Raw genomic sequence first — 15,128 nt, forward strand, 5'->3', positions numbered from 1 at the left:
ACTCCATATTGGATCTCTTATTTTTTAATTCATAAAATATTGAATTTCACCAACGCCACATCGTGTTTTTAAAATGTCAATTAACATTCACAATATGATTTTATGAAATTACCCAAAGACACAAAAAGAATCGCGTTATATATCGACTTTTTTTTATTTTATTCTCCTCTCGCTCTCAGGGATAAAAGATGACAGGTTTCATAGAATTAAAAGAAAAAAACCCGTTCGATATTTTATTTGACTAAACTACAAAACAGAAAACCGAGCAGGGGCTACACAGTAAATATTATGACAATAAACATATTATATTTTATTTATTGGACTAAATCTGTTCGGTGAAAGAAAGATTTATTTTATCATCGATAAATCGATATATACGACCATTGTTCATTTTCCATTCATGGGTATTACCTGAACTTCACTTTATATGCAACCCGGCTTTCTGATTTACTCGGAGTAAACACTCACAGAATTGACAAGAATTTGAACAAATTAACAATTAGGTTTTTATTCAATGATTAGGCAAATTATCCTGGATTTTATATCACCTTAAAGGCAATGATCCATGGCTATATACTAGATGTCAAAACTTTTCCAGTTTGTTTTGAAATATTACAATGTTGTGAGAGAGAGAGAGAGAGAGAGAGAGAGAGAGAGAAAGGGAGAGAGAGAAATGAGGTTTAACGTCCACTCGACACAAATTAGATCATTTTGGGACAAACACATGGTTCAATTTTATTTCAATAATTCGCTTGCGCGTAGGGGTCTTTAGCAGTGGGAGGAAACCGGAGGATTCGGGGAAAACCCACGAGGCTGAACAGGCAACCCTACTCCTTGTCACGTACAACCGGGGAATCGAAACCACGCCAGGTGACTCAATGACAGACCTTATGGTATAGAGCTCACGTGTTAACAATTCGGCCATCCACCCCCCCCAACAATGTTGTACCGCACTACACACAATAAACAAGACAACCACTAACGCAGGGAGTGACTGAAACCTCACCACTGCTTTGGTTAGGTCTTTTGTGAGTGGGGGGGGGGCGTCAGGAGCGAGGGCGACCTTTGTAAAATAAAACGTCAAATAAACGACTAGTCGAAACGCCGACCAGCGGTAAACAAAAGTATTCCATAGACACCGAGACCGTAGAGCCGCTGTCTGGGCAAAATTTCCCTCACGGCACACTGTATGATGTATACCCGTCTTCATTAGCCCAGTCGGTGCACAACAGTTGGGGGCTAAAACCCATTTCATTTCTATAGACTAGCTCCTAACAAATCCATGCCGTACACATTATACCAAGGGGGTTGTGGTTCCGAATGGTTAGCGCGTGCGTGTTGTATCATAAGGTCTGTCATTGAGTCAACTGGCGTGGTTTCGACAAGCAGCAGGATCGCCTGTCAAACCTCGTGGGTTTTCTCCGGTTTCCTCCCACTACTAAAGACCCCCTACGCGCAAGAGAATTATTGAAATAAAATTGAACTATGTGTTATTCCCGAAATGGATTGTTTGTGTTGAGTGGATGTTAAACCCCATCTCTCTCTCCCTCTCTCTCTCTCTCTCTCTCTCCCTCCCTCCTCTCTCTCTCTCTCTCTCTCTCTCTCTCTTGGTAGACTGGTTTGTGTCGGGTGGACGTTAAACCCCATCTCTCTCTCCCTCCCTCTCTCTCTCCCTCTCTCTCTCTCTCTCCCTCCCTCCCTCCCTCTCTCTCTCTCTCTCTTGGTAGACTGGTTTGTGTCGGGTGGACGTTAAACCCCATCTCTCTCTCTCTCTCCCTCTCTCTCTCTCTCTCCCTCCCTCCCTCCCTCTCTCTCTCTCTCTCCCTCCCTCCCTCCCTCTCTCTCTCCCTCTCTCTCTCTTTTTCGTTTCTCTCTTGGTAGACTATTAGCATACTGTGACACTTACTTTAAACACATTGTTTAAACACCTTTTATAAAAATGTGACCATTACCAGAAATCAATGGTTATTTAGTTTTGAATAATAATTTCATCTGATCTATTGTAAATAATGGAGACTGAGTTATTAGGAATTATATTATTCGTGGAATTTATTTGACAATATATTGGGTATTAATGCACTGTATAGTTTTTCTGTTGTGGGTCGAATCTTTTCCCATTATTCTTTGATGTAAATTTACAATATAAATAAAACGCCATTAACCTAATTATTGAAAATTAGAAATTATTTGGAATGATTCTGTTTCAGAAAATTCCGTGCGATTGTCTTATATAATTTGAAATAATATAATTGTGTGGTTGTTCATGTCAAACACTAGGCAAAACCTTAAGCCTTTTATGGACCTTTTGTCTTGTTAAATATAATGTTGTGCAACGATTATCTATGCGCAAGTGAATTATTGAAATTAAATTTTACTATATATAAGTAAGTCCCGAGCTGACCTAGTTTGTATCGGGTGGTCATTACCCCCCACCCCCCTCCTCGACCCCCTTTGCTGACATGGAGATGAATAAATCGTAAGTAGTAATGTATAAATATTGTTTAAACATCTTTCGATATATAAATACGTTCGGTCTATCTACTATCACAATAGTTTCATTGATGGACATTCAGGGAGAGAGAGAGAGGGAGAGAGAGAGAGAGGGCTAACGTCCGTCCACTCGACACAAACTAGGTCATTTCGGGACTAACACATGGTTCAATTTTATTTCAATAATTCGCTTGAGCGTAGGGGTTTTTAGCAGTGGGAGAAAACAGGAGGACCCGGGGAAAATCCACCGGGGAATCGAAACCACGCCAGTTGACTCAATGACAGACCTTATGATACAACGCACACGCGCTAACCATTGGGCCAGCCACCCCCTTTGAACATTTAGTAATTAAATATATTAACATAAATTATAATGACGATATTTCCTAATATACAAGGTTTAGATGAAGATAGCCTGCATTAAAGGCTCAATACCACTCTTATTGTAACTGAATAATATGTCCCAGTCTTTATTCTGGTCAACAAATTGTACTATTTTAGAATGTTTCAATTAATTGATGATACAAATTTCATCTTAACACACCTTATTTAAAAATTTTGAAAAATTCAACATAATGGTTTGAAACGTCTAACGTAAACCTTTTCAAATGAAACTTCGATTTAAAAATATTTTCGAACCCTCTGGACAAGTAAAATAGGATGTAATGGATAATTTACACAACAGGTAGGACACTTAAACATCTAGTACTTAGATAGAGATATTATTTATTTTCTGGAGCTTTCAAGCCAGCAAGAGTGTTATTGTCCCTTTAAGATTGATAAAGACGAGAGTATCCTCGTGTAAATATTGCACGTGCACGTATATACCATGACATCGTAATAAATCCAATAGTAGACCTGTTACAATATTATATGAAAAATCTTTCAGAGGCATTTAGTAACTGGATAGAGCAATACAATAACACCTTTGATCTTGTTGTTGTCCCGGATGGTTTCGTGAATTGTTCTTCTAGTTTCCCTCATAGCACACTTGTTTATTAGTCCAGTATAGGAGCAGAACAGTAGGACGTTAAACCCCATTTCATTTCATTTCTTATAGTTTTTCTGTATATATTGATCTCATTATTCTTGTATTACTGTATTAGCTTGATAACGTTGAGAGAATACTCATCGAAACGTCGCACAAATAAATTAAATAGCTGTTTTTCCATAGGGATGTGTTTTGTGTAATATTATTGGAATAATTTCCGAGTTTTATATTCAATTTTTTATTTCAAATACACCATTGAATTTTTACAACATTCGGGGAGGAGGTTGAGGGTGGTCTGAAAGTAGGATGTAAATTCAAGGGCACAGTAAGACATATTGTTGACATATCTCTCAAAAGTAAACAAAAAAAAATGTACTATTTTTATATAAACGTATTGTTATGCAAATCCGACTTCGTTATCTCGATCGGCGCATAAAAGCAGGACGTTAAACCCTATTTTCATTTCAATTATTATATGTAATTAAGGTATTTCTTTTATAAATCTTAACGAAGACTCGGGTTGCTTGTGCAAATAAGACCACAAGAATTATTATAACTATATTTATCTCAGACATATAAAGATGGCCATGTAATATCAGTAGAAACCATGGTAATGGTGATAACTTAAAATTGGAGTCATGTGATCTTTATATGATGCTCCTCCGTCTTCATTGTCCCAGTCGGTGCAGAAGAGTCGAACGTTAAACCCCATTTCATTCCATGTTTTTGCTGCTCCAGTTATAAGCTGAACTGCCGGATTTTGATTTTTTGTTTTATTTGTTTGTATCTTAGCAATGGTTTTACATGGAATACCAAATAACAAAGAATATAAACAATAAATGTTGATATAACTTAAATATATTTTTCACTCGAAATTCTTAAAATAAATGTACTTTTGATTGTGTACGATCGGGAACTCTATATTTAACTTTACCCTGACATGTTGGGGCTTTAAACTTTATATTTGTCATTTATTTTAGCATACGGGAGCTTTAAAATGACAGCAGTCGTATTATCTCTGGGCATCTGTAGTTGTAAAGCTGAAACTATAATCATTTCTCTTTGAGAGTAATTCACAATGTCAAAAAAATCAATGAAATTGATTTTTAAAATATTTCTACTTTTTACAAAAAAATTAATTTAGAAAATAGTTGATTGATTTTAATGATATGGCAAGGCTTTCTCTCGACAAATGACGTCACCGGCTCGATCTATTAAAATAAAGAGTTTTTTAAGGATTTTTCCTGACAGTGAAAACTCGACGTGATGAAAAGTTGACAGTAAGAAACAAAACTCGAGACATGATAACTTCCATCTTTAATATCAGTCTTTTAATCCTGAACATGAGTTACTCGCGTAGGCTGTCAGTCTCCATGTTTAAAGCTTGAGTGAGCCTGTTTCGAGCAGACGACACAACTCACTCGTAGACAGCCAAACTGACAGATGCTTCAACGAATAATCTCTACTCTGTCAATCAAACAAAAAGCTAACGTCTCTGATTGGCTACTGTCAATTTGAGCCACGCCTCCCATGAAGACTCAAGCGGCCATCAGTAGAAAGCGACCAATCACGTCCCTCGCTTTCCCATATTGTCGTTATAGAAGCATTGAATGTCAGTTGCTTCATAAAAGTTTTTAAGTGTGGTGCGTGTAGGATCAAGAGAAACCGTTAGCTCTTCTCCACTGTTATACACGTGCGTTACAGTTCACAATTTACCGTGAAACGATTCCGTGTCTGGAATAATCATGACCGCGGACTCCCAACCCCAGCCCCCCGCAAGTAAGTACTACAATTTTCACATACCTAATTTTTACCGATTGTCTCGACAACGGTCATTAGGGTTAATTTTCTTCGACGTATGATGGCACTGTCAATGACATGGCATAACATTAATGACAGGTCAATGTAAACATGACATTTTAAATTTTTATTGTCGATTATCAAGTGTTGTCTAAAGTTTATTTTTCTATTGTATATTTTTATTTTAGAGAAGCCGAGAAGAACATCGGTGTGTGTCGGCTGTGGATCGAATATCCACGATCAGTTTATTTTACGTGTGGCTCCGGACTTAGAGTGGCACGCGTCGTGTCTTAAATGCGCCGATTGTAACCAATATTTGGATGAAAGTTGCACATGTTTTGTACGTGACGGAAAGACATATTGTAAACGAGATTACGTCAGGTAAGACAAGTGAATGTTATGTTTTGTTTTTGTAATTATGATATTATTATTGTAAATTTGGCGGTTCTGAACCACCGCGCTTAATTATTGTATGTGTTAGTCTCATATGAACCACTGCGCTTAATTATTGTATGTGTTAGTCTCATGTGAACCATCGCGCTTAATTATTGTATGTGTTAGTCTCGAATAGTCCGTGTTAAATTCTATACCTTCCCATAACGCTAACAAATACACAAACATCCAATATGTAGTATAGCTAGCGTATTTCAACAACTTTAATTGTAATATTTAAATAATGCGTTTAATAGAACGCTTCATCACATATTCAAGTATCGCATTAATATAAACCATTGTAGTTACAAATTAGAACATTGAATTAAACATATCGCAATATTAACCATATTAGTAGGACGTTAAACCCCATTTCATCAACCATGTTAGTGCATAATGTAATTCTATTTATATTTTCATTCCAATACTCATATATGGTAATTACTACATAATATACCATGGTTCCTGAAGCATATACTATTTAGATATTTATATACCTTAATATTTAAAATTGGCGCAATGTGAATAAATATGTATTCAAATTTTTAATAGAATACTTATTATATATCATCCCTGCCCAAATGAATTAATGTTTATTAAAGATATCGCCGAGAGGGTTAATACGTAATGTAATATACTATGTGTATAATATAAATACAAAATATGTATTTTATAGTAGCGTTAATATTCTCATTTCATTACATAGTTTACTAAATGGTAGGCGTATATTGACTATATTGCACAGATATATTGTAATATCGCATAGTATTTAATACGTCATATACGACTGGATATAATATCATAACATTTAAAACTTATAAGTATATTGACTGTAATGCACAGTTTTTGATTCAGATATACAGTAGTATCGCATCGTATTTATTACGTTTATACAATGTCAAATACAATTTAATATAATATAATTTACATAGCATTACACATTAATATACCACTTTATTTTCAACATATATTACGCATGACGTAGACTTGAATATGTATATTTATTTATACGACAATAATCACCCAATGTTGGTGTAAATACATTATATTAAATATATTGCAATGTTTCATTCAGCGACAAAGCAAGTCCTCAACTCGATGAAATATAATTTAAATATGTCTTCGCTGTAGTGACTTAATATTCAGTATTTGTTTTAAATAAACAGTTGGACCGTTATATTCGTAGAAAATACAGAAACTCAATTAAAAAGAATATGCGACCACTATTATCTTGGTATATATATATGTATATATATCGTTGATCAAAGTGTTCGATTAAGGGACAGGACGGAGCAGGGCCCCCCTTTTATAAAAACGAAAACCTGACATAAATATATTGAAGATATTTGTGAACTAAGACATTGTTGTGTACCCACGAGAGGAAGGGCTATAACGGGATAGTGTTGATTTCTTCAAGTAGTAATGTCCGTGTGTTGTCGAATGATAAAGATTTCTCTTAAACTCACCTCTTAATCGTCGGAAATTATACAACTTTATCATAGATGTCTGAGATATATTTAAGTTCATATAGTTGATCAGATATATTTATATTTAAGTTCTAATTGTTCATGAAGAATATTTACAATACTTAGAGATAATAATGTCATTTTATATGTAGATTGTCTGAAATTATGATCATACTTATATTATACAGTCAGGCTGTTAATAAGCTGTGGGGGTGGGGGTGGGGAGTAAATAAAGCTATTATTTCAAAGATAATTATAACAAAATCAAGAGTAGGAATAAATATATAGTATAATCCTTCTAATGACTTTAAACACGATAAAATAATATTGCATCCATTTGTGAATATTTTAAATTATCGCCTCGGTTCCTCAAACATCGTTTTTATTATTGTATAAAACCCACCAAACTAAAGATGGAACTAATTTGAACCTGATAACCCTTCATTTAATCAAATACAACACAGAAATCTTTTTTTATTTAAATAGTAAATTAATTTATTATTATTGACAAAGATTAGTTTCGCAATTATATTTCTGTAATATTTTTCACCAGTAGATTATATTTGTTTTATTTTGATATTTCCTGATCTTGTTTTCTTGTGATTAGTCCGGTTTATTGTGATATTGGATTAAATTATGATTATTGTGGTGACTGAATCAACATACAATGACGTTATACTTGATACATTTTTAACGTAGGCGTGGCTAATAAAGACGTGCAAACGCCATGCAGTGTGCTGTCAGGGTAATTTTGCCTGGGCAGCGGCATTTAGCCTTGTCTGTCAAGGAACAGCGTCTAGTCGCTCGGAAGAGACGAGAAACCGCAAGGTGTGGTGTACATACTGGTATGCACGTATAAGAATCATTGACAGTTATTTATAATTCGGTGAAGAGGAAGTCCGGACTCCATTTCCCCTCATAGTACACCATCACACTGCATGGCGTATATACTCGCCCTTGTTGAACATAATTCATCATTCAATAAATATAATATTTGCCTTTCTTTGAACATTGGTCAACTTTTTAGAATATCAGAATAGTGGCGATAAAATAAAATATGTGAAAATACCTGTCTGTTGGGACATTAACGTGTAGATATAAAACTAGAATCAGCATCATGTCTGTAATTTTAACTCAAGGTCAGAGATTTGTTACAGGACGTAAAATACATCTGTTACTAAATATCCGCGATGTCGTGGTTTTGAAACTCGAGGTATGTAAATGTCCTCGATGTCGTGGTTTTGAAACTCGAGGTATGTAAATGTCCTCGATGTCGTGGTTTTGAAACTCGACGTATGAAAATATCCGCGATGTCGTTGTTTTTAAACTGGACGTGTAAAAATATCCGCGATGTCTTGGTTTTGAAACTCGACGTATGTAAATGTCCTCGATGTCTTGGATTTGAAACTCGACGTATGAAAATATCCGCGATGTCGTTGTTTTTAAACTGGACGTGTAAAAATATCCGCGATGTCGTGGTTTTGAAACTCGACGTATGTAAATGTCCACGATGTCTTGTTTTTAAAACTCGACGTATGAAAATATCCGCGATGTCGCGGTTTCGAAACTATAAACGAATGGAAATAATTGCGATGTCGTGATTTTGGAACTGGACGTAAAGTAAATGCATGGTATGTTGAGAGTTTTAAGGTGATCGACCAATATTACTACCATGTTCCCGAAGCAACGTTCATGAATTTTACAACATCTAGATGTACGGAGTTTTAAATCGAGATGAAGCCTTCTATTAAAGGTGGTTTTCTACCAACCCCATCTGTCCACTGTAAACTGATACACCACCACACGGCAGGGCGGTCCACTCATCTTTTATAAGTCAAATCACCGCCTGTGAACATATTGTACACGGAACAAATTGATTTCAATCGGCAATTTTCTCCTATGAATGATTCGAGGAAACTTGATTTAAGTTGGACAATGATGGACGTAATTTAATTATGGTTTATTTTTGACGCCTCGAACACACAAAGATGGAAGTAGAGATTCACCGGGTTCGTACACTAAACGCGTTCGTTCTGTGCATGTTTTGGTCAATGTACCCGGAGTAGTAACAGTAGTTTTATAATTATCTGTAAATCATTAATTACTGTTAAATCGCAGTGGTCGGAAGTCGACCTGCGTTCGCGGGGAATCGCAGTAGATTATAATTCCGCTTTGTTAAATCCGAATGGACGGAAGTCGGTACACACATACCAAAAAACGTAAAGCCAACAGAAGAGAGAGGAATTTTTTTATATTAGGACCAATCGTATGAATTTAAATACTCATTCCAACTACACAACCGAACCTAAATAGAATAGACAATACAGTAAAGGTCGTAGAATAAAATACACCATACAAAACTACATTATGAAACCTAAACATCAAAAATCGAAAAATATATAATGAAAATGTAGCTATGTCCATTGGAATTAATAAAAAGACCATACGTTCGTTTCGTTTCATTTTTACAGTGAACCTTCACAATTACAAAATTGCATGTAATATAGGCCAATAAAATTATAAATACCGAAACGAAATATAAAACTGATTTAAATTAAATTAAAATGTCGGATCAAGTTATTTAGTTGCCAATATTTATCTCGTAATCTATAACACATACTTATGGAAAACAGGTACTAATATTTCTGGGCGACGTTTCGAAGGCTGTTCTTCATTGATAATTAAAATATACCAAAGCGTTGTGTATTATGTGTGATTTGCTCACATACTCAAGGAAAACAGCTACTCTGTTATTTAAGCGATGTTTCGAAGAGTATTCCCTAAAACATTGATAATATATCAATAAGTGGTATGAGGTGTTATAAAACAAGGATATCCTGCATCGTGCACAGCACATATCATTTATCTCAGACGACCACATTGTCCATTGGTATACAGATCACGGGTTATAAAACATAATTGTCAATTCATGGTGATTTAATTTTATAGATAATAATATAATATTTACTTGAGAAGAAATCGAGAATCATGTTGACCATAATGATATTTACTGGACACTCCTAACAACAAACAAAAAATAAATGACGAATTATATCGTATTATTCAAACTAACTCGTCTTTCTTATAAATGTTCGATTAACCCTGCTCATCATTAGGTCATCTTGAGACTATCAAATTTTCGTTAGCTTGCCTAACCTCATGGGTTTTCCCCGGGTTCTCCGGTTTCATCCCACTGTTAATGAGCCCTACGCACAATTTTACTATACCTTAGTCTCGAAATGACATAGTTTGTGTTATGTGGACGTTAAACTCCGTTTCTTTCTCTGTTTATTAAATATGTTTTGAATATCCATAACATAGTTTAGTCGACACGCCTTCAACATACCAGAGAGAACATTATATATACGCTGTATTATATACGCTATATTACATAAACTTATAACTTACAGAACTCCATTGCTCTATTCACCAGAAAGTTTTCATGGATATCAAACAGAGTTTAACGCATCAGCGTCAACTGGGCTAATGAAGACGGGAGGTCGTTTGGAAACTGACAATTTTTTTTTTTTTTTCAATTCCGTTTTATTAAAGATAGAAGCTCTTCTTATTCGCGTTTTCTAATTTGTGATTATTAATCAATTTACAGTTTGCCAATTTTAATTAAATATAATTTCTGTGTTAAATGTTTGTCATGCGTCAACTCTTCATAGTTCATTTTACGACTAACAGATTGATTTTTGTTATACCAGGTCAAAAATAGAAAATGTATGTTTCAAATTTATTTTCTTTACTTATGCTAATTTAAATTTATATAGCGCAATAAATACTCGTATTGGGAGTTCCAAATTCGTTTGCAAAGTTCTACATTTTGGTTCCATTTCAACCATAGTGTTGTATAAACAGGTGATTTTTCAGTCTTGTTTTGAAAATGTAGATGGACTTTGTTTCTTTTATATATGATTACTATAATATTAAATCCCCATTTTTTTCTTTTCAGATTATTTGGTACAAAATGTTCAAAATGCAGTCAGGGGTTTAGTAAGAGTGATTTTGTAATGAGAGCGCGAGGACAGGTATATCACATAGACTGTTTTAGATGTGTCGCGTGCAGTCGACAACTTATACCTGGCGATGAATTCGCTTTACGTGAAGACGGACTATTCTGTAAAGATGACCACGATGTTGTGGAAAAGGCCGGATGTGAATCGCCCATTTCTGTAAATAATAACAATAACAATAATAACGAGAAAAAATTCAATAAAAACAAACACGGGGATGAACACGTGGATATCCAATTAGCAGGTAAGTGGCTTTATTTATTTATTTATTTATTTATTTATTTATTTATTTTCTTGTCAAAATACATTTCATTTGGTTTAAGTTAGATTTCAAAAAGAATTTTTGTTAAAATTAGTGCAGGTATATAAATATATGTGGGTCAGATTAATTATTCCTTGTCACGTGGAATTAATCTCCTTTTTCTATCCCCGAGACTTGTGTGTCGTCTCTTTGTTTGTCGTAAAAGAACTAAACGAACAGTTAATTTAAAGTGCCGCTCCACTTTATTATTATCGATCATTTGTTTTAAAGTAAATCGCGATTGTCTTTTTTTTTTTAAATCTAACAATTATAGACTCCTATTAAAAATGTAGCAATAGCATTTTGATTTCTATATAATAAACATTAAAGAAAAAACAGATATTTAGTATTTTTTTCTAATGTAGCCCGACCTTTAAAATAAAACAATCTTAAATATATTGATCTATCAAAGAAGAATATTGTCTTCTTATCAATAAAATAAACAATGCCAGTCCTTAAATGTTATTGTTCTTGTATAAAGAAATCTGAGGAATAAGGAGAAGTAGTATAGAAGAGATACAATTATCATAAGAAAACAGCGGGTCGGCCATACTTCTAACAATAAACTCTTTCTTAAACAATTATATTGTACCATGCAGTGATAAACTGGTCGTTTTACGATATTTATTGACCTCCTAGTCTTCATTATGAACAATAAAAGATATGATATAAATCGTTATGTAAAAACGACGATGTTTCTACTACGAATTAACAATACTGTTATAATATGTATTTAGAACCGATCTATGTCCATGTCGAATTTGGTTTTAAACCTTATTTTGAACTTTATGGCGTTATTTTTATAGAATTGAATGTTATGAAATTATCCTAGTCGTTAATTTTATCGACGTTATTTTTACTCTTAAATGTTTGTCGATATTTTAACGTTATGGCGTTATTGTGACCGTTAATTTTGGTGACGTTATTTTTATTAAACGTTTCTCGATATTTTAACGTTATCGCGACCATTATTATAGTGACGTTATTTTTATTAAACGTTTGTCGATATTTTAACGTTGTGACATTATCGCGACTGTTAACTTTAGTGACGTTATTTTTATTAAACGTTTTCCGATATTTTAACGTTATAGCGTTATTACGACCATTAATTTTAGTTACGTTATTTCAACCCTTAAACTTTCCTCATTATTTTATGACGTTATCTCGACAATTAACATTAGAGACCGGGGTTCTTTTTAATCCCCAAACGCCTCTCAATTGTCAATAGTCATGTAGGTTGGTTAGTTTTATTATTTCTATTAAATTTATTTTCAAAATATCAATCAACGAACGAAATTAATTAACTGACTCGGGTTACAATTATCAGAAATAAATATAGTCATTTATTAGAATCATTAAAGTATACAGGAAACTATAATCAAATGTAATTGTTCAAATTATTCCTGGATATAAATCGATGATGTTAAATGGTCATACCTGTATAATTTATTGGTGATCAATAATCAATGTATGATTATATTAGGCTATAATTACCACAACTAATTTATATCTGGTGTATAAGAAATGAAATGGGGTTTAACATCCTACTTTCCTGCATTAACCGTCATCATTACGAGTCGAAGACTATACGCGTACCGTGTGATTTTTAATTTAGAGTAATTTTTATGTTTCATTTTATGAATTAGAAACACGACCCCGTATGTCTTTTATATGAATCATATAGGAAAGAATATCGAATACTTGACCCAAGAACAAAAATTGATATTCAAGCCAGCTTCCTCTGAAATATATCGCTATATTGATCATCAAGACGAATTGTTTCTCTGACTTCCATGTAAAAGTGCAACATCAATTGTTACCCTTATAACAATCAATGGCGACATAGAATTGTTACCCTTATAACAATGGCGACATAGAATTGTAACAATGTCGACATTCTATAATTGAACTGAAAGGATACACACACGACACAACAATTGTATGGAGAGTGTATTTTACCGTTTTATTCTGATACAATTGTTGGATAACGAGTAGAGAAATCTAGTAGAAACGTCGCAGAGTAATAAACAGCACTTCCGTTTAATTCTGATATAATTGTTGGATAAAGACTCGAGCAATCTAGTAGAAACGTCGCTCATTATAAACAGTATGTATATCATTTGTTGGCTTTATAAACAAAATTAATTAACTAATTTACTTAATTAATGATTCATAAACTTAGTCAAGCAGTGCACCAGGTATGAGAAATATTTTGTGTGCGTTTAGACGAAACATACGGTTGATTTTAATCAATAATAAAATCCCTTGAGAAAATCAATTTGTTCTCATATGTTTAATATCACATTTCAAGATTTAACACGATATCCAGTTTGTACGAATGAGGAGAATTTTGCCCGAGCAGTGACGTCTTTGCAATCCCAATCACACTTCAGGCTTTATATAAAATCCATGCACAAAAGTTAAACGTTTTCGTAACCAAACAAGTTTTACAAAACCTTCAAACAGTAAACAGAAACGATAAAATTTGCTCCCCCAAGGACATGACTTAAAAAAAAGAACAACGTATATAAACCGCTATTTAATTTTAAAACAAAATAAATTTAATCTGATATAAAAAACCACTTTAATTGTAAGATATATAAAATAAATAAAACCAATAATCTGTGAACACATGAAGGATGATTATTCTCAACTATTAAAACAACATCTTACAAATTATTAATAACTTTATCTACGAATGGTCAAAACGTCAAAGAGATTATTTGCTAGAAATTATCAATATTTGATATGGGGTTGATTAGAGTTAATGTTTTAATGAGCGGCTACTCAAGTGGTCAGTGCTGATGGTCGGTGTCTTTTAGATATATCCTACATCAAACGCTACCGTCTCCAGATAAATTAAATGATATTTCAAATGGTGTTTTTACGATGATATGGGTTGTGTTCACGACAACAGCAGCAACTCGATGGCGTGTAATCGTATAACAGTAAATATTTCTCCAATCAAATTGTTATCTTATAAATCTGAATTAACATTTGCTCTAAACATCATATGACGAAGCTAATCAGCGCCCTAATTAAATTAAGCGTTTCTGGGGTTCTTGAGGCTTTGTAACGGAGCGAGAAGTTCGGCTCATGATGCGTATTTCATGATATTAGCCTGGACAGAATTACCCGAACATCGTAACATAATTCCCGAAACACGTGCCTCGGACAAAGCATTCGAAGATTAATACGATTGATGTGATTGTCTGGTTGTGGATTTCTATTCTTGTAGATCTAATACCAGGAATCGAGGACACCCGATACTCACACCGACATTCTCCTCAACCCTCACATAAATTTGTTTAAGTTTAGAAATTAATTTGAACGCGTTACTGTACAAACTCTCCTCTAACTGATATCAGCCAGGCGAGGTTTGTGTACGCGTTTACTGAACGCATAATGAATTTAGTCACAAGGGAAAATACGAATTAGAGCAGTCGTGTATGGTGTCGAGTTTTGTTCAATGGTTCGATTCCAGTCGACCTTTAACGCGCATGCAGACAAACAATGCCCCAAGTACTATTAAACAAAGATCGAATAATTTTGTCTTTGTCGGCTGGGACCATAGCGCCATAGTTTTGTGATAATTAGTGGCGAAGCGTGCGGTAGACGTGAGTTGTTAT

General features: G+C 34.1%; 1 protein-coding gene across 4 annotated transcripts in view; it reads left to right on the forward strand.

The window, feature by feature from the left end:
• Positions 1-15,128, forward strand: part of LOC126817266 (insulin gene enhancer protein ISL-1) — a 74,593-nt gene that overhangs the window by 38,534 nt on the left and 20,931 nt on the right. For 2 of the 4 annotated variants that reach the window (XR_007678955.2, XM_050544081.2), the window contains exons 1-3: positions 5,120-5,260; positions 5,470-5,662; positions 11,138-11,442. Coding sequence is in view for 3 of the 4 variants with exons in the window: in XM_050544081.2 (XP_050400038.1) it covers positions 5,227-5,260; positions 5,470-5,662; positions 11,138-11,442 (532 nt within the window). In the remaining variant the exon portion in view is untranslated. Of the gene's footprint in view, positions 1-5,119; positions 5,261-5,469; positions 5,663-11,137; positions 11,443-15,128 lie in introns of those variants that run through there. The other 2 variants (XM_050544083.2, XM_056100111.1) reach the window with 2 other exon arrangements.

This window comes from Patella vulgata, chromosome 4, assembly GCF_932274485.2.
Source record: "Patella vulgata chromosome 4, xgPatVulg1.2, whole genome shotgun sequence".
NCBI lineage: Eukaryota > Metazoa > Mollusca > Gastropoda > Patellidae > Patella > Patella vulgata.